Source organism: Mycteria americana, chromosome 4 (assembly GCF_035582795.1).
Source record: "Mycteria americana isolate JAX WOST 10 ecotype Jacksonville Zoo and Gardens chromosome 4, USCA_MyAme_1.0, whole genome shotgun sequence".
NCBI lineage: Eukaryota > Metazoa > Chordata > Aves > Ciconiiformes > Ciconiidae > Mycteria > Mycteria americana.
This window is the reverse complement of record NC_134368.1, coordinates 3,551,493-3,574,985: the sequence shown is the minus strand read 5'-3', so window position 1 is coordinate 3,574,985 and position 23,493 is coordinate 3,551,493. Positions and strand designations below refer to the sequence as shown.

The following is a 23,493-nucleotide window of genomic DNA, read 5'->3' as shown; positions in this document are numbered from 1 at the left end:
ATACACAGTAGTTTCCTTTTTACATAGAGGCCACATCCTTCTCTTTAATAAGAGATTAGAAACAAGAGGGGGAGGGGGTGTTGTTTGTTGGTGTTTGTTTTTTTTAATGGGTGTTTTTTTGTTTGTTTGTTTTTAAATCATCTATTTCCACAGCAGAATACTCTACATTTTTTCCAGCCATAAGCAGAGGGTAAGAGAAGAACTGCTAGTAGAAGGAAAGCTATTGTGACCATTGTCCTAGCAAGTGGACCGTGAAGGCTAAAATACATGCATGCACTCCCCAAGCCTTTACGCACCTATTCAACATATCCTAGTAATTTCTCTAGGAATTAACGTATTTCTTCACAACTTGACTTAGAGACTGCATATGCATAAGGCAACAGACAGAAGTCAAATTGCATTGCTTTGGTTGGCTCAGTGACTCAGGTTCCAGCCTTCCTCTGTGAACGGACAGTTTGGCTCACCCAACGCGCTTGACTGAGACAGTAATTTCAAAACCCAGTTTTGATCAAGTAGAAGCCGGGGTGAAGCCACCACGCCTCAATAAATCCCAGGTGACAGAGTCCTTACTGTCTTAAGGGTCTGCTCCAATGTTTAACAGTGTTGACAATTACTCAGTGTTCGAATTAATTGTCAAAGTAATCAGTGTCTAAATTATGTCGGAATTTCTGACTTCAATTTTCAGTTACAAAGTTTAGATGTTTTCATCAAAGGACCTGAGAAATCTTTTGGTACAAGTTTCCAGACTTTGGCAGGCAAAGTAGTCCATGAACAAGTCTGTCTGTCCCTTTCAGAAGTTCCTCTCATTAACATTTCTCAGTAATTAGCATTTTCTGGCTCAGATTTTTTCAGCATTCTTAGCTTGTTAACACCAGATTTTGATAGCATCCAAGAGTTTAATGCCCTGTAGAGACTGTGGTCATCTCTGCCCAGTCTACTGCTTGTCCATTTGCAAAGAGGAGCAGCCCAATGCCGAGACTGAGATCCCACAGGCCAGGATGGATGGAAAGGGCATCACCATCTTGATGTGCCCTTACAAGGGCACATTCTGAACGGCTAGTCTTCCCAGCAGCAGGAAAAGTTACAAGTTTTGAGCGGCCAGTGGATTCTGCTACTCTAATCCAGGTACTTACATGATACAGAGCCAGGACTGCTGATACTGCACCCCTGTGACTGTTGCTGTGACCCCTTGAATTGTATCTGATAAGAGGTGAACTAGGAAAAGAAGAGAGGGAGACATTACAGGCTATCCATGTTTGGTTTGCAACAGCAAATAACATTTCCTTTCAAATGGAAGCCGAGTACTAATACCAAGCATACTTATTTATCTGCACAGTGGATTGATGCGAGGGTGGGGGGTGACAGAGAAAGATGAAAACATTTGTCCTGATGCTTTTGAATTCTGTCCTTAAACTATTCACAGCTTGGAAAGGCAGCTGTTTTCTCCTCCTAACATCAACTTACTGCAATGTTAGGTTAGCATTACTCAACACACATGGACAGGACTAGAAGAGGTGTCATCTTCTGACTCCCCTACCCTCTCTCCCCCTCTTCCTAACTACTGTTCTCAGATTATTTTATGGCATTGCTTAATTTTTTCTTTATTGGCAGAAAGCCTAAATTAAAGAGATGATAAATGCGAAGCTCTAAGACAGGTAGCAAGAAGTAACCAAAGCATGAACATGCTTACTACATGCTCAGGACTTGACATATGTGTTAAACAAATTCACTGAGGCTGTGACAGTTACATTTGAGGTGCGATGTACATGTTTGTATATTCATTCCTGTTGACTCTGAAACATCATGGGTGCCTACAGAGAAACAACGCTTAGTTAAGCTTCTTTACATCTTAGGCTAAAAGGTAGTGTTTTAGACTATGCTATGACATTTGCTGATAGCTTAAGGTGACACATGAGCCAACAACTTTGGCCAGGGCCGCCCTAGTTGAGTTTCTGGAGGAAAACAAAGTGCCTCTCGTCCCTTCCAGCGGGCTGGGAGCAACACGAAGGCTCAGCCCTCCCCAACCAATTACTTGTCCAAAGCAGTCAAACTTCCCCAGCCTGTGTGTATTCAGATAGAGAATCACAAGGCAAAGGAGCCATTTCTGAAGGGACACCAGCAAGCACCTCTTTGCTGAAGAGCATCAGACACTTGTCTGAGGACGAGCACACCTAATGGGTCCAAACAGACAAGACACCCCAGTGCTGTAGACTTCTCACCCCAGAGAACACTGCTATGTGTCATCTTAATGAAACAGGGGCAAGACTCCACCAAAACATAAAACCCCAGAGACATGAGACCCTTCAGCCTGGGTGACATGGAAAAATAAACCCCCAGTGTCACATGCAACATGCAAGTCTGGGGACCATGCTGTAGTGAGTGTTGAACACACACCAATGGAAAGCTTAACAACTTAACAGTAACCCACAGGCAAAAGCAAATCAAGAGTTGATTACCATTCCCTTCTCGTGGGGTCCCTGAATCCGTGAATAAAGTGCTCATGATTTTTTCGAAGTTGCAGCTCGGCTCCATGTTCTCAGGATCTTCAGCAAAGTGTTTCAGCATCTCTCGAAGAACATCATCCAAGGAGGTGGCCGTTTCATCAAGGATGATGCTGGCTCTGGCCAAGAACCCATCCAGGTCTCGGTGGGCTCTGACTTCCTCCTCAAAATTCTTTAATTTCAGGTACTGTGTTAAGAAGTCAGAGCATTAGACAGCTGTACACAATACCTAACAGCAAAGGACTAGGATCTGTGTAGTTCACAAGCAGACAGTTTTGTTGAGATTACTGCCACTGAATGAATGATTCTGGAATCACTTTGGCCATTCAGATCACATTATAGAAGAAAAGGAGTTTTATGTTATATTTTTAATGCATTGAAGGCTTGCATTTTCAAGGCTTATATTAACAGAGTCACCATAAGTGAAAGCCTAGGCACCATTTACAGCCTGACATAGAAAGCAGAATTAATAAGAATAGTTTCGTTGCCCAGGATAAACCACAGAAGTTAGCCTAAAAGCAAAAATGCTTAAGGTAGCATTTAAAATCCTCTTTAGGTTTAAAGAATTTAAGAAGTTTGCAGAAATATGGGAAAAGTTATTTGGAAGAAAGGGACTCAGAGCTCAGCACCATGAAAAATTACCAGTATGCATCTCGGTGCAACCTAACCCAGTTCTTGCCAAACTGGGAACCATCTCTCCCTGGTGCTCCCAGTTAGGGAGCCTGAAGTGGGAGATGAGGAATGCCATCCAGCTATGGCCTTGAGACAGAAGAAACAGCCATGCTGTATTACAGAACCTCAACTCCTTTCTGCATTTGTCAGCTGTGAAGTTTGTTAATTGAGTGATCAAACTATAAATGCATTGTTCCCATTTCACAGTCCTTGGAAATCCACAGTTAGCATTCACAGTACTGGTCAAGAAAGACTGACAGTCCTGTCCTCTCCTTCAATAGCTTAAGACTGAGCAAGGAAATGGGAACTGCACTTTGTTACATGAATCTTGCTTCTGATGGGAAACCAGACAGGCTTGAATTCATGATGTTGAGGACCAGATTGTCAAGATACATTTAAACCCTCAGTTCCCCTTAAGCTCAGTAAGAATCAAGCTCTGAATTGCTTTTACAAGTCTGACACCAAGTTGCCTCCGCAACCAGGACCTTGGCACATTCCCCCAGGTTACAGGACCACCCCAGAGCCCGAGTCATGGATACCCTCCTCTCTCACACATACCCTCTCTACCTTTTCCATTTATAGCCTAGACACAGGGAAAAAATGCTAATATCTCACTAATTACTGTAATTATCACAGCAACTATCAAGTTGTCAGTACACATCCATTGCAATTAGCACTGTTTTACTTCGCATCAATCACTCCTTACACAGCATCCTTGAGAGAGAGGATTCTCTGACGGATTTCAGCTCCCACCCCCAAGGCTTTGTTGCCATCTGCTCTTGAGAGGAGACAGTGACACAGCTACATTACAACTCCACCTAAAAGACACCATATAACTCCAAGCGGCCAAGTCAGTCTCACATTATCACTGCGTGAGAGCAGGTTAAAACACCTATCACCATCTGTAACACTGGTGTTCATGGGGTCACCATATGACCAGCAACCACCTCCCAAAGGTAACTCATTTCAGCTTGTCTGGCATGCAGAGTCCAACCTAGGATGCAGGTTCAAACAGCGAAGAGGTTAAATCCTGTCTAGGTCATTTGGCAAGACAGATAGCAGAGGAGGTACCCCATGGAGGTATTAGGAAGATTAAGAGCATCACGAGTGCCACAGTGCCAAGGAGCTTTCAAAAAAGCAAGAGTGGCTTCATGTCACCAACTTCTCCCATGCACGAGAGAAGTCAGAAGCAGCAGGACAGTAGAAGGAGAAAGCTGAGAGATAGCTGAGGGACAGCAGAATTGAATCAAAGGCATTCAGAAGAGGGCTATTATCTGGCCACATCTTCTCAGTCAACACTGATCCTCCAGCAAGCTGTGCATGACAGCATCGTTCACTTGTCGTGGTAGGACAGCACTGTCAACAATTTACTGCCAGTCATAAGGATTCAGCTCCAGCTCTGCCACAGGCTTCAGGCAATCCCTTGGGTAAAGAGTTTTCCCTGCCTCAGTCTTGTTTTATTCTCCTAATCCTTTATAGGAAATAGGGGCAATACCCATCCTTATTATCACTCCCATAACATTGGGGAAAATATGCACATTAAACATCTCAAGGCAACTAGCCACCATGAAAGGTTATAAATACATCACTCCAAGACAAACCAAAATCAAATTAGTGGAAGCACTGGTACAGCAACACCTCAGAGATAGCTCAAACAAAACTGTTCTAGTCAGGACACCCAGTGGTTTCAGGAGAGATTAATGATTGCTCCTTCACAAATATTTTTAGCTAGATAGCCAAGTCACACCAGGATACTTAATGCTGGAAAAATGCTTTAGCAAGAAACCCAAGACAACTATGCAATAGCCATTTTAATAACATTGAGTATTCTTGACTGCAAAGCTGTACATTGCATCGTGGCAAGAACAGAGGCTGTTGTGCCAAAGAAAGGGGAACACATCGCAACAGCCTCCCCCGACCTTAGGCAGGTCTCTTGGCCAAAGTCACACGTTATCTGTGCAAAAAAGAGCTCTCGACACTCATCAAGGCGGCCCAAAATGCAAGTTCTCTGCTGGGTGGCTGCTCTGGAGACCACCTCCACTTACAGACACTGCAAGAACCTTGTGAGAAGTGGTATCCAAAAAGCATGTTGTCCTGAACAGAGCTCTACCTGTGCTCTTGCCATGGTCACTTGGGCCAACTCCCTCAGAAACACACTGTGATGGTGATTAAATAGTTCAAACCGTGTCAAGGAGCTTCTTATTTATGCCTACCAAGTGCCATGCCAGATAGCAGCTTGCCCAAGACACAGATTGCCCTTCCAGCACTCCTGAAGGGGCACAAGAACCACAGGCTACCAGAGACGGGGACAACCCAGCAGAGAAACATCTCCAGACAAACCTTCTGACCTGACCACTTTTCTGCTGAAGATTCCCCCTTCCCAGACACTTGGAGCCATCTCCTCCATGACTCAGGCCCCAATTTCCTTTGGATTTGAAGTGAAAAATTTCCACTTATCCTCCCTGGAGGCAAAAGCTGGCAATAGTATCTTTTCTCAAGCCCTGCTAAAGCATGCTAGTGCTCTGGTATTTGTTGCTCAACAGCACACTAAAATGCTCAAGCATGAACTATAGGCCAGAAAAGCAGAAATCGTACAGCTCTGAAAAGGAAAAATAAAATAGAAGAGACACTTATGCGTTAGCAGTTTCCAACTATTTCTTATCAGAAGCAGATCCTGCATTTGGGCTTAGAATTTGCAGTTTAAGTGATTAAGTTCTTAGGTTACTTTCAGTCAAGTGTATACAACTCTGAGAACCTTGGCACTAGCATTAGACAAGACAAATTATTGACACAGACACTTCCATTCCTGAGCACAGAATAGCTTATTTTAACTTCTATGACTTTAATATCAAACAATGTTTCATTTTTTTGGTGGTGGGAATTTTTTTTTTTTTTTTTACTTGGGGGAAGTTTTCTTCTCCTAAAGCTATTACACATTTCGCCACACACACACGAATTCAGCCTGCTGAAATACCTTTTCAGGATTTGAGCTGTCTTAGAGGCCTAAAGCAAAGCAGAGTTAGAGAGCTCTCTGGGATTCCCTAAAAAGCCCCCAAAGCTTTGGTACACAGATTTAAGAATTCAAGTTACAGCCTTCAACGAAGCCTGCAATATATGATTTACCAGGATCAGTGATGTTACAAGTTTTCATGCAGCCAGCCAGCCCCTCCAACCAGCAGATGAGGCGAGAGTAAAGACAACTTAAAGCACTGTGAGCCATGCCTTACAGCCCCAAAGACCAAGACTTCACGTGGTATTAAATATCAACTTATTTCCTCTCTACATACTTTCTGTGTACTTTCATAGTCAGAGGTTTGTAGTTATACAGCCTATATGAGGTTTTTTTGCCTTTTCACCTTATCGTTACGGAGTTACGGTCTCAAGAGCAAGTGTAAACTAAGCGTTGTTTCCTAATCATCCTCCTAGACTGCGTGTTTCCAGGGAATTCAACTCCTGCTGAACCTCGTAAAGGCAGATCTGATTAGCTGGAATAAACAGGAAACCAAGTCACAGCAATGTCTATTTGGTGTTTCTGCTTTCAGCTCGAGAGGAGCTCAGCAGCCTGAATCTCTGTGGTGTATGCTTGGATCCCTTTGCAGGCAGCTGCAGAAGAGAAGGTGATGAATTAACATGTCAAGGAATTGTCTGGGACAAAAAAAGCAGTGGAACAATCAGAATTGCAGAGAAATTGTTTGGAGAACAAGCAGCACATGGCTTTTTAGGTTTAAAGACAGAGGAATTCAAGAAAAGAGGCATTAATATGCCTTCTCTTTACACCAGTAAAAAAAGACACCTCCCCACCCCCACAGAGTGTTTCAAGATCCTTTTCTCTGCTTCCAGATGATGAAAAAATAACAAATTGATCACACAGCATCCCCACTTACCTTCCTTGATGTGTGCAGTAACACGCAGCCAGCACTTTCATTTTCAGCTGGAAAGGGGGAAAAAAAATAAATCAGAAAAGTGTTACTACCGCAGGTACCCGACAGGCAGCAGGAACCAAGCAGAAGGCTCAGAACAAGGTGAAGACTCTCTTAGCAGAGGATGACCTCTAGAGAAAAGCAAAGTTTCAATTTTTTTTTTTTTTACAACATTTCCCATTTTGGAAACGTAAACCAAGTGTAGAAGCAGCCTTTGGAATTATCTGATCACTTGGGGTTTGTGTCTTGCAGCTTTTTTTGGTGGGGTTTTTTTTTTTTTAGATACCCTATGTATTTTTACTCTTCACTTCTCCCCCCCCCCCCCAAAATCTAACTCCTAATCCTTTAGGTAATCATTTAATCCAATGCATTGTTGTTTGATAGATTGAGGCTACGATTGCATGAGTCACACTCGTTTGGAAACCATTCTTGTCCTCGTTAAAAAGAGTCAACAATAACATCCAGGCACTTCCAAGGGAGCGGGCTGCGAGAGATCACACGCAGTGACTCGAAGACGAGCACATTAATGTCCTGTCAACTCACCACGCTGCCTCCATAAATCTAAGCGTAAAGCAACAGAGCTCTTGGGAAAGAAAACTGCTGTTTAGAGACTATTAAATGTCATTTAATATGCAGCCAAGATACAGGGACAGGGGTACCCAGGAAGTTCCCAGTTCAAACTTCCAAGCACCAAAATTAACATTTTCTTAAGGTATCTATGAAGCAATTTTTTGGGCATAAGCTAAAAAACAAATAAAGCACAGTTGTTTTTGCCAGAAGCCCACTCCATACTGCTTGAATCCAAGGCAGCTTCTCTGTAGCATCACTAGTACCACAGGTACTGTCCGTGCATCCTTCTCCTTAAGTCCTCATCTTCACACTCTCCAAAAAACCCACGAGACTGAGCTGCTACCAAAATTATACACGAAACACAAACAGTTTTCATTCAAGTGAGTGTAGTGACAGGATGGAAAAAACCCACTGAAGACCAAAAACTTTTCCAGAGGCCAAGCTGTGGAAAAGTACAGAGATGTAACACAGTTACAGCTATTCAGAAGAGGTTTTTGCTTCCTTTCCAGATCTGGACTTCCAAATCCTAACCCATAAGGACTGCTGCAATCCTATTTCACAGGCTGACCACACACACAGGCACCTTCAAGCCCAGCCCTGCTACTCTCCAAAAAATAAGCTGACTGAGGATGCAATTTATATGAAAACACCAGAACTCCAAAAAAGCAGTTATTTTTCACACACAGAAAGCTGCTTTTACCACAACCATCCCTGATCAAACAGGAATTCAAGTCACATCCATGGTGGGGTTAAAAGGCTGCAACTCAAACCAGAGCAGAGTTGACTGCAGTAGAGAAGAGGGAAAGGATTGCCTTCATCTCCCACTAAACAAGACGAGATGGTTCAGAGCCTTTGGTTACATCACCCAACTTCTCCCAAAGTTCACTTGGATGCTGTGCATGCGATTAAAATTAGACACTTAACTAGACAAGTCTGCTGGTGCAACGGTCCCAGTTATTACTGCTTTTGACACCTCTTTTGGAAAAAACAAGCTGTTTCATCTAAAAAATGCTATTTATTATTAAAAAGCAAGCACCCAAATAAACCAGAAACATCAAGCGTTTTCCGCAGGCTCTTACGTTGGTAGTTCTCCAACACTCACTTACTCAACTTACAGCCTAATTACACATGCAAAAGTACGCTGGAAGATTTGGAAGCTATAAATATTCATTGAGGAGAAAACATGTTTTGGGTTTTCTGCTCTTGCAAGAAATAGTTCTAGAGAGACAAAAGATACCCGCAAATCTGAACAATAGCAAGCATGCGCTAAAAAGAGACATCTGCGTATCTGCAGTCTGTCCTTACAGATGCACACAAACACAACAGAAATTCATGTTGTCCTTTTATCGTGCAGCAACTCTTGGTTCCTCTTATCAGTTTCAAGCATGTATTAATTTTCCCCACTGACAGCTCTCTCAGGTACTCATCTCAGATGAGCACCGAGTGGTGCTTTATCATCACAAGCAAAAACATCTAATTACATATGTCAGACCGGGGTCTTTCAAACTTCTCAAAAAAGCTGTTCTGGGTACAGAGGCGATGCTTTGGAAGGCCCAGAGCCTCATTCATCATTTCATCCAAGCAAGACACCACTCAGACTTGATTGAGGGAAAGGAGACAGGCTGATATGGCCATCCCGGTTTTGGGCTGTTATCTTAAAGGCCCACTGGAGTGCTATAACATTGCTAAAGGATAGTAGTAAATCCACTGGAACATGAAAAATGGGGGGAACACCCACAGACTTCCTAGATGCTCTTCTGTCTGGCTTATGAGCCACCCATTTACTTACTGCAGGGGAACCCACTAGGCAATGCGGGATAAAACCCTACATGAGGTTGCCCATGACGCATCCGTCGGGACGTGGCTTGGCTAAAGCCTAAGATCAACCACCACCAGCCTGCCACCCATTTTCTCCTCCCTCATGGCACTATCACTGCTTCCCTTCAGTTATGGGGGAGCTGAAAAAAATGCAACACCCTTGATCCTTGCACCTCCATAGAGGAGCCCTTCTTGAGGACAAAATAGATACAGAAAACCATGGATTCACCCTCTACTGACAAGAAAGAAACTATCCATCAAGCATCAGTTATGCCTCACTACCAGGAGTGATAACTAGATTTCACACCTGAGTGTTAGGATTAAGCATACTTAAACAGAAAGAAGAGGTCAGGGCCACGTAAAATTTTCATTTCTATTTCTGTCGTCCTCCTTGCTGGACAAAGCAGGCTACAGAAGTCTATTTCAGGCAAGCTAGCTAGCTACGGGCATTATTCTCTCTGTCCTCACACATAGTTAAAGGAGAGCTGCCAGGGGTGGCCAACCTTATCTGTTAGGCTGTGCTCCAGGTTCTGCCCAGGGGAAAACCAAAGAGTCAGCAACGCATCTCCGACATCCCCTGGCAGCCACATCAAGGCAACACGTGTATCCCGAATTTCTAGGATGCATGCACACAAGCACGCAGCATTACTGAATACGCTGCAAGCGACTCACTGGGAGTTCACTTCAGTTTTAGCAACACTGATGAATTGGCAACATTGGACTAACACTCGTGGCCTTGTGTCGGCGCATTCAGAGCCCTGCCAGGGCACTGTGGCATGCCTCCAATTTTACTTCCTACCATCTGCAGAAGAACAGGACCCATCCAGCTTCTTGACACGAACAAGGAGATTTAATACTTGGAAGTGAGAAATGCAGCAGGAAATTTGCTGCACTCCAAAGTGGTTTCATCCCAGCTGCCCTTTACATAACATCCCTGATAGCAACCCAGAGAAATGCAATCCCCTACCTGCTTCCCCTCCACCCCCTGTTTAGATAATGACATCTTCTATGCAAAGACAACCCTGAAAACAAACCCATGGAAGTCATACACCAAAGTTTAAGGCTTTTCACCTTTTGCCTTAAGAGATCTCCTTTCACTTAAGATCCCCTTTCCATCCCTTCCCTGGTACAGGTCCCCAGTGCTGCCCTTAACACCCGAGAAGATCCAAAAGTCTTCGGAGTGAAGCCACTGCTGGATGTCTGCAGCATCTTAAGAACACCAGCAGATGCCTGCAGCATCTTAAGACCATATTTTTCTTTGGGATAAAGCAGTGGAAATTGGAGAGCAGGAACTTTTTCATTGTGCAGGTGTTAGTGCATGTTACTTTAGATCTATATGTACTACCCAATATATCTGCAATGGTAAATAGGCTAATAAATCAGAGCAGAATACCACAGTAGGACTTCCACGGTTTTCTCAGAAAAATATCAAAGATCTGGTGTAAGTGGAAGTACATAAGGTTTGGGGGGGTTTATTATTAAAAAAAGCTATTTTGTCTAGGGTTTCTTCAGGGGTCTGAGCAAATCTAAGCCTCAACCACTTGTGTTGAACCACATTGTGAGCAGCAAAAACTGTTCTGCTTTTTGAATCCACTGCCTTAAAAAAAATAGATAAACAAAACCACATCACCACATAGCATGACGGGAGCTTGTTAGGAGCAGTGGAGATACCTCCAACTCATCACTGGCAGTGAGGGATTGCACAAGCAGGATCTCAAGGGGATCCTTTGCTTTGCTGTCCTGAGTCTGGACTCATCCCCACCAGACTTAAGTAATTTTGGTTAGATAGTTAGACAAATAATTGTGCCCCAACTGTCCCACGTTCCCACGATAGGGTGGTGGGCTGAGCTGCCGCAGAAAGCCTAAAGTCAGCTGGGTTCATCCCTCTTAAACCAACACCCAGGTTGAAGGCAGGTGGGAATAAGCAGCCAGCTGCAAGTTTCTGGAGCAGACTGGAAAAAAGCAGGCAGAGTGGGGAGGAAAACCTCACCCAAGTAATGCTCAGCATAGACATCACAACAGCTGGGCAAGCGAAGGGCTGTCGCCTCGCACTCCTCTCTGGCCATCGCAGAGGAATTGGAAAGAGGCAGACAGCACAGACTGACCAGGGCTCTTGTACAGAGCCAGGGACAAGATAAGAGTGCTGAGCACTGTCACTTGTCGCAGTCCCCAACTCCTCAGACATGCACGCACTACAAAAGCAAATTTTTTTTTTTTGTAAAAAAAACTGCAATAGGTTTTGTCATTAAGTTTGCAGCAGGAGAAAAAGGTGTGTTTTTCCATGCCAACTGGAGGGACAGGGCATTCAAAATCCTGGGGGAAGCTGCCTCAAAGCGAACCCAAGGTGAAGCACCTAAAAGGGAGAACGCTGCCTTCGTGCAAAACCACCCGCGCTACCCAAACCCCCCCGCACCTCCCTTGGCTTCATAAGCACCGCTTTGAAAACACCCTCGTCAGGAAATTCGGAGGGAGGCCATCTCCCCCCCCACGACACAATTGGTGTATCCACTTTCCATTAGAGTATAGGAAGCTTCGGGAGCCCAACATCCCACGCTGACATCAAACTGCTAAAACAGGAGTTATCAGATGGAACGCGTGGGTCAGCATTGTGCCTCGAGACATAAAAAGGACCTTGGTATTAATGTGAGGAAATGTGACTATTGTGTGCAGAATGATACCCATTCAGGCCCAGACCACTTGTCTCTGGACGCTACTCTCTCTGGAATATCCTTGGCGCCAGCATCTAGCATTTCTCCTCATCCCCTTAAAGAAAAAAAGTCACCTCAGCAGGGGCTGAGCCATGAGTTAGTGCACAGTGTTTTGCTCGGAGCAGCAGCGGCAGGCGTGCACGTGCCTGCCTCTGGAGCGCATTACAGGAAACTGTTGATTCTCCGTATCTAGGAATGATCAATTGTCCAGAGGGTGGAACAGGCTTTAATTTCTCATGAAGCGTAAATCATGTTCCGTTATTTGCCCCACACACCCTGACAAAGCTACATCCTGCTTTCCAATTGGCTTTTCACTGCCATCAGGATTTTGCCTTCTTCCCCCCAAACCCACTTCCAGCACCTCTCTGCAGCTAAAACCACCAGTATGAGCATCAGCTGTAAGTGACAAAACATACTGCAAAAGTTGAGCAGCTACAGCTCCACAAATTCCCTGATAAATTGTGCCCAACCTTAGGAAAAAAATCCTGTGCAAACGCCTACATTGCAATCTGGGGAAAGGAGAAGAAGGTGAATTGTTTTAAAACCCCAAACTGCAAGAACAAGGTCCAAACGATGAAAATAGTTGCCTGGCTGATTTAAGGGAGCTGCCGAGCAGGTAAGAACACTGTGACCGACAGCAAGGCTGCAGCCCCGCACACTTTGCAGCCCCACTGCAACAAGCAAGTTGAGCAACAAGCAGACCCACCAACAAGCAAAGTTGGTGGACAGGCAGCCTGTCCACCAACTTTAAGGCTCAACCTAACCCAAATTGCTGTATTCGTTTGCAAGGATTTATTTCCAACCATGCTGCAGATAAAGCAGAGAGGGGTTGAATCTCCTAGTTCAATGTTTCTGCGATAGCCTGAAGGGATGCAGGTACGTACACCTGCAGCCCAGGCTCCAGAGAGATTTATGGAAAAGCCCACTGTATGAAATACAAAAGGAAACAGTCAAATTCACAGCCAGACAGCACTAAGACAGAAGGGTTAATACACTTCTAGATAGGTGAGAAAATAGGAAAGCAGTTGTAAAGCCACGTATGAGCCTGCAAGCCACGAGACAGCTAACCTGGTAGCTATGAAATAAGCAGGGCTTGTAGCACACCAGTCTGGAGAGGAAAGAGGTCCCCCTCCACTGCACACCAAACTCACTGATGCTCCTCATCCTCTGGCACAAATTCCCAGGGAACAGAGCATCAAGCTGGATATTCCACCTGCAGCACAGGAAAGGTAATATCCCTGCTCCTGGGGTGCAGGGTCCCTCTCTGACCTCAGGCAAGGGTGTCAGGGAGAAGGGACTTCATTTGGGACAGGAATGCAGTACTGACTCCTGCAAAAATACATACAGCAGGGCACAGACCTAATATTTTACCTGTACACATTTTTTGTGACTTCAGAACAAGTCTCAGTCTAAAAACCATCCTGATCTTCCCCCAGAAATGCAGATCCCAGGTCCAAAAGCATCCAGCTTCAGATAAAGACCCACCTTCATGTTGGAGCTACTAACATTTGCTGAAAACAGAAGTCTTGCCACCAAAACCTAAGCTGGAAGGATGAAAGGCAGAAGAGAATAAAAAAAAAAAGCTTTTCATCAGCTAGTGCAAGGAAGCAATAAAACATCCAGGAGAAAGGACCTAAGTGTCAAGACTAAGAAACATTTTAGTGCCTAGGCATCTGCACTGACTTGGGCTCAATATTCCATGCAACAGCAGCCAATGTTAATTAAAAATGAGATAGGCCATACCTTAAACCCTAGATTTCTTCAGGCTATCCCGTTTCATACACATCTGTGCGCACAGCCTAGCATTTTATGACAATGGTTAATTGTCAGAGTTTTATGGGCCATGCTACATTTTGTTGGCTCAATGTTTAATCCCACGCAGCAATCTTTTTAAAAACAGAATTATAGTAAAGTGCATCCAATTACGCTCATAGAGAGCTGTACATCCATCATACGGAGATTAACAGCTCGACAGGATGATGGCAGAGCTGTCACCGCATCTGTAATCCCACTTACATTGCCTGCCAGCACCTAGACCCTGGGGTACCAACTCATCCCTTTCCCAGATGGGATTTTTGGATCTTTTAGCCCTACGCTAAGGTGGACAGCAACCTCACAGCAGCTTGCCAGAAAAGGTCTCCAACAGGAAAGAATCTGGACACCACGTTCAGCCAAGAGACTGAACTGTGACAACCAGAACATGCACACAGAGACTCACAGATCTCGCAGAGCAGCTATTTCTCTTGTTTCAAATCACCTTAGAGGTTTTTCCTGCTAAAGATTGAGCAAGTGTATTTAATGCAGTAAGTGCATCTGACGCTAGGGAGCAAATCAAGACAGGCAGGACTGGAGAGCCCTCTTTGCAGAAGATAGCACATGGTCAATCCCTCTCTGGCCAGGCAGCAACTGCCCAAGCCCCAGCAAGTGTTGCATGACATGAGAGGGCAATATCAAGCCCTCTGGCACAAGGAGGCCTTCCAGCTCAAAGGTTTCCCCCAGATTGGAGAAAGCAAGAAAATGGGATGGGGACAGAAAGATGCCATTCCTACACTTGCTTTTCCACTGTGTTTAAAGAGCAGCAGAGGATCTTGTAGGCTCCTGGAGCACTAGCTCCCTTGGGGGTTGGAAATGAGGTGTCTGGGGGGGCATCTTGCATTGCCTAGACAAAACTTGCTCCCCCCCCCCCCTTCTTTTCAGCTTGCAGTACTTCTCTCCACAGCAAGACAAATGCTCAGCTCCACAGGTTTTTTTTCCAGGAACACAAAGCCTAAATATAAAACAAAACACCCAGAGAACAGCAGCAATGCAAGGGCATCTCTGAAAAGCATCCCCTTGCAGAGTTAAACAAGGAGCAGTACTCCCAGATACACCTCAGCAAGCGCACAGGTAAACCTCATTTCTTGAAAGAGCCTCGAAAGCTTGTTGTGAAGAGGGTTTTTTTTTCTTCCAGCAGTTCAGGCTACTTCCATTAGCAGAAGAGCTTAGAGGGCTTATCTCAGCCACTTCCAGCCACCTGAGAAGTCAGCTCTCCAAGAGGATCAGCCATACCCTCTGCAGACAGAGAGTGATTTAGTATGTATAAAACCAACTCTGGAAGATGCTTCGGCAAAACCACTTCTGAGAAAGAGCTGACAGCCTACATGACTCAAACACCTGGAATCTGAGGAATCCTATGCCTGATGCTCACAAAGAACCTGGATTTTGGTCATGGGAAAAAAAAAAATAAATCTCACTTCACACCTGCCCTTATTGAAAGTCTAGGCTTTAGTTCTGCCTGAAACCCACGTTTAAAACCTCCATTCTTGCATTTGGAAAGGGGACTCCAGCACATGAGATCATTTTTCCTTAAAAATCCTAAACATGTCAGCTGAAGAAAAAGGATACAACTAATACAACAGTCACAAACATCAGTGCTTGAGGGAAATAAGGAAGCCTTTTTTGTCCTGTTTTGAATGGAAGGAAAAACACTTATAAAAAGCCCAGGAGGACACACAAGGAAAGTCAGCTTCTTCAGACACAGAAGAATCCACAGCACTTGCATTCCTCATCCCCAAACAATGCACCCCACGGCATTAAGCCCAGACTTGTCATAGCAGAGTACAGTTCCCCCTAAATCTTTCAATTAAGATGGCATTTGTAAAATTGGAGGCTTGAAAATTGCTTGATACTATTCTTAAGTTAAAGTCACAGCGGTGACTAACTGACCAAATCAAAAAGCAGACTTCAAGATAGTCAAGCAGAGGTCCAGGCCATGCCTATCCTGCATCACCATTTCCAATAATTGCTCATTATCGATCAATTCAGATTTGCTTGTAATCCAGAAATAACTTTGAGTAAATTTAAAGGGCTCTCTGGTACTGTGAAGCCAAGTATAATCCAGAGCCCTTGCATTTAATCTCCAAAATAGTCGGGGCCCACACAGGCAGGCTCCAGGCTGCCTTCAGCTGCCGAGAGGAAACCCAGGCTGCTGCCATGTCCCAGAGCTGCATTTTCCTAGGCACATAACATGAAAACCAGGTTTTGCTAGCCCTCCTCCTTCACCATGTGCATGTTAAAAGGGAGCAGAGGATGTTAAAATGGTGTGCTAGATGCAAAAGCAACCTCTGGAGCAATCTTGGGATTTTATTCCTTGATAACAAGCATTTTTGATATCTTCACAATTTGTGTTAACTAGGCTGTTTGGAAGTCCCCTCCACCTTGCTCCCCACATTGGGCAAAGTTTCTAAGGGATGCTGGCTTGGCAGGGAGTACACAAAGAGCACAGTTTTGGGCAGACTTGTCCACCTGCAACATTGCTGCACAGCCACCTCTGCATTCTCAGCCATCTCTCCCGAGGAGGAGCACAGCACCGGTGCCAGAGAACCAGCCTGATGCAAAGTCCCTCCAGCGATCTGCGGAGCATTCTCTGCCACCTGCTTTGAGCAGCTCTCCTCTACGCCCTCCCAAAACACTTGGCCTGTACGAGCCAAGCCACCACTCAAAGCTGACTTCTCAGCTCCCCAAGGGTGGAAGGCCCAGGGGTGCGTTTCGCTGGTGGGTTCACCCCCAGCACCGCGGGCACCAGTGCCAGCAAACGCTGTCCTCCTCCCCTACGTAAAGCTGCCTTGCAGCAGGCACAGATCCCACCAAGGCACATTTAGGGGAGCTTGCCACTTGGGTCCTCAGCTGGAGCAGGTAGTTTGTATTTATAAACGGAGCATGACACCCAGCAGCACTTCCCTGTACTGTAAGCGTAGCCGCAGGGGCCTGACCTCTGTCAGAGGTGTCTAACAGGCTGGTTTTCTCATTTTTGCTATCTGCCTCAACGCAGCAGGTATAGGGATTGCTTGCTTCCAGCCAGGATGATTAAACCCAACAGGCACGTGTCCAACCCCAAAAGTCCCTCCACACTTTCTTCCCTTACCAGGTGCTGTGGAGAGCAGCGACTGACCCGGGTGATCCACTGCTCCGACTCACCTCCAGCATTTCAATTAAAACGTGATCAAAAAAACCTCCAAAAACCTTGGGAAGCCCTAGAGCCACATTTGAGTTATCTACAGGGACCACAAACACACCAAAAATCCTGGTTTCTCACTAGAAATGGCCCCCCATCCAGCGACCAGGCCACAGCAGCAAAAGCGACAGTAAGGCCCCAGGCCCCAAACTCGAGGCCTCATTTTAAAAAAAAAAAAAGGAAGGAAAAAGGAGTCAGGATGCTTCATATGGGTCGCCGAAGATCCACTCAGCAGCTAGACTTTTGTTAGGCTTTCCAAAAGAAAATAAAAAAAAACAATTGCTCCCAAGTTTCACAGCAAGGAACGACCGTGTCTCGCAGCCCTGTTTTGGGGGCAGCACTTACCGGTGGCGTTCGGCGGCACCTCCAGGTTGACGTTGACGAAGAAGCGGATGCTGTCCCCCGAGACGATGGAGGAGTTCACCGCATCAAAGAGCTCCTCACCCCCCGTCTCCTCCTTGGCCTCGCAGCCATCATCCGTGTCGCACTTGAGGTACCCTGCCAACGACATGGGGAGGACGGTTAGCGGGGCTGCGGGCTGCGCTGGGGCCCAGAGCTGCTGGGGTGCGGGTATACCCACCCATCATGGCTGCTGAGGGCTGCAGCGAGGCCTTGGCAGCACCTGGGGCCTTGCAAGGGGCTTCTCTTGTGCCCTTGTCTGGTGAGGGCTGAAAATTATAAGCAATCAGCTCTGGAACGATTTGGGTTAGCCTCAGGCGTGTGTCTGAAGGGCTGCTCCGGAGCCTGGCCAGGCGACAGCACAGGCTTTGCACGCCAGAACTGCTCACCAAGTCAATGGCCAGTTTGGCAAGTACCAAATCCAAGGGGGTATGCCTCACTCCTCTCAGATCAAAAAAAAACCCACATCAGGATGAAAACTCGGACTGGAAACCATAAAAAACACCAGAAGCAAGAGTTGCACCACAGCCCCAGCCCACTCGAAACCCAATGTGTTCATCAGCTCAAGTCACCAGCAGCAAAGTCATCTCACTTGCAGTTCAGCAATTTGAAACTGAGGGGGGAGGAGAGGAAAAAAAAGGTTTCCAAGGAGACACCCGATATGGACAGACCGACCCACAGATCCCCGTGGGGCAGAGGAGCAGGTCACAGGAGACAGCAGCACCAAGAAAGGGAGACAAGTTTCTTAATTACAGTGGACAACTCCTTAGCCTTTCGCAACGCTTCTAATTAGAGCTTAACCTAGCCTCATTCAACAGCAAGCTGGTTCACTGCAATGTTTTATTACGAAGCAGTTGGAGGACTCTTGTGGCATGCTCGTGTATCATGTTTAATTAGGAGAATTAGGGACATTATAGAATGTCAATTTTTACATTACCAGGATTATTCAGCAGCTTCTACCCATTTTCTGACAAGTTTTTTATGCCTAATTTGAAGCAGAAAGGATATATTTCATTAGCTTGCTTTAGGCACTACAGCAAAATGAAAAGGGTGAACTTCAAGGCGGAGGCTCGAATGGAAACTAAAATATTGATGGCTTTTTTTAAAACCTCGTATAAGCAAACATAGAGGCGGCAGCAGCTGAAAGCAGCGCACGCGGTTTTGGAGGGATCTCGAGCTGACAGCTCACCACCACAAAAAACAAGCCCTGAGCAGGGAGGCCAAACAGGAACTCGGCGACGCAGGACAGGGGCTGCAGCGCTTCCTGCCACGGGCAATGTGCCGACAGGCGCTCGGCATCTCCCCAGGAGGGCTCGGAGGGTGCCAGGGGTTCAAGCCTTCAGGTAACTTCTGAGGCACAGGAAACCAGACAAACCTCAGACTAATCCCCATCCCAATCTCTGCCTCCTTCATCTACCTGCTTGACAGAAATAAATGTGAATCGGTCCTATCAGAACTGCTCTGAAGGCTTCAAAAAGCATCCAGGTTGCTGCTGTCCCCATCCAGCCTGCCAGACAGCCAGCAAAACGCACCAAGGGTGCCATCCTCTGCTGTTGGTGGAGCTTCGGTAGCCGTTTCCATCCCTGCATGCTGGAAACTTGCCCAAAACAGCCAGAAAGACACGAGGTGAGGAAAGCAGGGTAAACACCTGAACACCAGTGCTTGAAGTATCATGGCACTGTGGGTATGACAAGGTATGAAACATCTGCCCAAGGGCTGGCAGATGTGCTGGGATTGAGGGGCAGCCTGTGTCCTGGAGGGATGGACAAGAGCCAGGCAGTGTGCCTGCTGACACAGGAAATACTACAAAGCCCCATGCAAGCATCTCCATCCCAAAGTGCCAAATCTGGGGTTTGGTTCCTCCAAAACACACAATCAACACCATAACCTCAGCAACCCAGAGCACCCACCAGTGCTGACAGTCCTCCTGATGCCAGGAGAGCTTGGGCAGCCCTACAAAGCCTCAAAATCAGCCTTAAAAATCAGGCTTAAATCCGTGATCCTGGCTTTTCTGTCTCAGCCATATCTAGGTTTACAGCCCCAGGGAAGTTGTCCCAACAGGTCTGCGCTTCTCCATCCTCCCCACTCTGTGGGTCAGATGGGAGGTACATGGGGGCAAGATAGTTCAAGCACACAGCTCGGAGAACATGGCTGAGTTTTTCCCCCACTATCCTAATGCAATTAAGACACAGATGGGTAAAAGCCAAGCAATGAAGACTATTTATTCCCTTCCCAAGCCCACCGAAACTGGCTTGATAAGAGCACAGCAGCAGTGGGCCCTGCAAGCGGAGAGGGCTGGAGACAGGAGAGGAGCAGCACAGGAGCTGGAAGAAGGGCAAGGGTGGAGTAAGATCACAGGGTTGGGCAGAGGTCAGCAAGGACTCTGGCAAGGGAAGCATCCTCTGTTCCTCCCTCTTTAGGGGAGGAAAGAGCAGAACAAAAGGCAGCCGAGCCTCGTGTCCCTTGGGCAAGGGACGGACAAAACACTCAGCTTGCAAATAAACCCAAACCTGGGCCGTACAGGAACTGCACTCCCAGGCAGGTGTCTGCTTTGTCACTAAACCACCTCAAGGCTGCAAACCACTCCTGGTTTGAATCCTTCAGCCTGTTAGTCTGCCAGGCATTTTAAAACGTGAGCAACTTATGCCTGTCAAATGCAGGGTCACTTTGAGGTGAGAACATGAGCTGTGTGTGCATGGCAGATGCACCTTCCTCTCTGAGCACGGCTCAATGGCTGCCTCCAGCACTGGCAGCTGGTTTTGCCCCCATGACCTGACGATTACTGAGTACCACCCCTGCAGCTTGAAGGGCAGCAGCTGCCACAAGCAACAGCAGAAGCTGCTCAGCTCCTCTGAAAGTTTGATCAGTGTTTTACAGAAGTTCAGAGCCGGATCTGATGTGGCCGTCACACAACTTGTGTAAATATCAATCAGGTTTCCATATGGAAGCACAGTCTCAGTAACACCTTATAGCCTGTGCTGTGAACAGTCACTTGAGGGGGGGGGGGGGGGGGGGGTTAGACACCTTTGCATACTGCCTCAAATTGGCTGGGGAAAGAGTTTTAAGATCCCTAAAGTGGTGCCCCCCCCATCTCTATCACTGCAGATTGCCACCTTCATATGAAGGCAGCATTTGCTGAAGCACCATGAGCTACATGACAGGGTGAGTCAGACCTCTGAGCACAGGAAGTGCCACTTCAGCCTGAAATACAGTCTAAAAGCATCAGAAAAAAAAATTTTGCTGAGTACGAGGCCAGAGTCAGGAACCAAGTTAAAGTTGGCTGAGAAGATCAATACAGCCCTCCTGCACCTTGAAGAACACCTTTTGTGGTCAGGATGATCCCCCCCCCCCCCCCCCCGCCCCGTCCACCCTGCAGGACTCATCTCATAGCAAAGAGAAATGGAAAAGGCATGAGAAGTGCACGAGGCCAAGGACAGCAGGCAGCACCCTTCAGTGCTGCAGGAACAAAGTCAACTCCTCACCCTGTGCGGCCATAAGTAGCAGGTGCCTTCACCGTTAAGTCCTTCTGTACCTCAGCCCATCACATGTATCGTGAAAATAAGCTATCCCCCCCATTTTATGCAGGTGCTGGGAAGAAAAAAAAAAGGCAGTTTCTCTAGCCATTCCCCTCTAAAGCAACAACCCTTCCCCTGAAATTCGTGCCTGGCCCAGGCCTGCCTTGCTCCAATATCTCAATATCCATTGCCAGCCTTCTCTCCTTACTCCCATCATCTTCTCAGATTCCCTTCATCTCCCCAGTCCTGCTGCTATCAACCCTCTCACAACTTTGGCAAGGTTCTTGCCCTGCAGCTATTTTGCTTTTGAGCTGAGTTTTAAGAGCCCAGGGCTCTGTCAGGAAAAGCAGCGAATTGAGCTGCAGCAATCAGAGGTGGCATTACCTCTCCCTCCACTGCCTCAGTGGCACCTGGCAGCTGCACCTGGGGTAATAAAATCAGCAGAGCAGGAGTTATCAGGAAGCACAACTTCAGCCACATCATATATGTCCCCTAGAAAAGCTTAATTGCTCCATGGGAGCAGCACTCACAGCCCAGGGGCTGCAGACTTCTCCAAGAAAGCCAAAATCTTAATCATCAAACTCAATTTCCTGGGAGAAAAGCAGCTATATTATTAACGACACCATCTCACATCCCAGGATTACAAGACTTATGCCAGACACAGCCCCAGCATAACCTCTCGGTGTGCCTCGGAGGAGACAAAGTCAGTCGTGGTATTTTAATCATCATCTGCATCTGCAAGCACGCACACTCACCAAGAGGTTAGGAGCACAAAGGCATCTATCCACACTTGCTGCAGAATCCGTTTAGCACAGCAAGAGAGACAAAACATTTAAGGAGGCAGTTTTGGGGGGAGATTGGGCATTTTTCCTTTTGGCATTACCCAGATGTTGCACGGTTCTGGGCATACGTGCGCTACACAGATTTTTTTGTTTAGGCAGATATATTGCTGCTACTGTTTTAGCAAAAGTTACATGGATAAGGTACATACCGACGTAGCTAGATTAGCAGGGCAAAATAGGAAAGCTAAGATCAAAGCTCGTCAAAAGTTATCAACCTCTGCCAAGTCTCTGCAAAAACTGCCGGCTTTATTTCTGAAGGACCACGTGTGCTTCATCAACTCTGACTACTCAAAGACATTTTGCGGAAACCACCGATTTTTACCCTCAACTTCCAAGGTAGTCTACACTACAAGTCTGCAAAAGTGTTCTCATTGATAGCACCTGTTTGCACAGCAGTGCCTATTCCCTCAGCCACATCCAAACCCCAGCTTCCAGAATCACAGGGTGGCATCTGCTCTTCTTCAGAAATGGTAGTTGCCCCCTCCCACAAAATCTTTTCAGAAAACTGAAGTTACATTAAAAGGGTTCTTTTGAGCTCATGATTGGCAATTCAACACAATCAGCTAGCCACGTTAAAAGCAGTCTCAGATTTCCAAAATGACTTCTTAGGCCCAGAAGGCAGCAAATTGCAGGACAGTCCTTTTTACTGGTTTTGCAAAACAGCACTTGTGATCACCTCGCCAGAACATAAGAGCAACGGTACGGACTGTGCTCCTGCTGGATTTAGCTGCCTCAGACATTTCACCCTAGGAAAAACAAAGGTTTTCCTTCTAATATCACTGCTTTAGATATTTTTGTCACTGATCCCGATCCATTTGGAACTGAAATCCAGCAGTTGGCCCCACTCTTAGCGTTTCAAGCCATAAACCTCCCACGGCTAAATAGCCAGGTCTGCTGCAGTCAGACAGTCAAGTGCAGGAGTCTGCAAGTTCTTGTTTTGGATAAGCCCAAGAACTATTTGCATCCACTTTCTCAGAAGAACTACAGGTCAAGCACAGAAGGACAACAGAAGCAACAATATCATCTACTCAATAGCTCTTAAAGGTAAGGGGACATCAACTGGGACGTGGGCATTACCCTAAAATCAGGTCTGCTTCTTTGAGCATCCCAGTGCTCAGCTGTAATGTAGTGTTAAGGAACTCAAGAGAATTAAGCCCTGTATCTACTTAAAAACTAGTCATGATACTGGCATTAAGTTAAAAAGAGTCAGCTTCATCTGATTTTTTCCACTCCCATGGACTTTCAGCTTACTCTAACCAACAATAGACACTAATTTTCAAAAAAGGCGTGAGGTTTTAATTAACCTAAAGTGATCAGCCTGAGCTTTAAGCTGTCAGAAGGCTTGCTTTGTTCCCTGAGTACTGCAGGCTTGCAGATTCACTGCATCACTCAGAAAATACCCAAACTCCCAACATTGGGTGCAAAAGGAAACTCAATTAATAATGGAGCCTCCATCTCCATTTTGACCTTTACACTCTGCACAAAAACATGGACTCACGTTGCCTCCAAAGGTTAGATAACCTTACAGTTAGTTAATATCGGCAGGGAAAAAAGC

General features: G+C 46.2%; 1 protein-coding gene across 1 annotated transcript in view; it reads right to left on the bottom strand.

Moving 5' to 3' along the window:
• The window catches only part of SLC4A11 (solute carrier family 4 member 11), a 74,519-nt gene extending 54,861 nt beyond the window's left edge, over positions 1–19,658 (bottom strand). Inside the window, exons 1-8 of the mRNA XM_075500463.1 lie at positions 19,618–19,658; positions 19,492–19,534; positions 18,737–18,845; positions 17,528–17,680; positions 7,058–7,104; positions 2,457–2,688; positions 1,749–1,811; positions 1,134–1,215 (exon numbers count right to left, since the gene is read on the bottom strand). Of these exons, the coding sequence (XP_075356578.1) occupies positions 1,134–1,215; positions 1,749–1,811; positions 2,457–2,688; positions 7,058–7,104; positions 17,528–17,680; positions 18,737–18,845; positions 19,492–19,534; positions 19,618–19,658 (770 nt within the window). The remainder of the gene's footprint in view (positions 1–1,133; positions 1,216–1,748; positions 1,812–2,456; positions 2,689–7,057; positions 7,105–17,527; positions 17,681–18,736; positions 18,846–19,491; positions 19,535–19,617) is intronic.
• Positions 19,659–23,493: the final 3,835 nt, after the last annotated feature.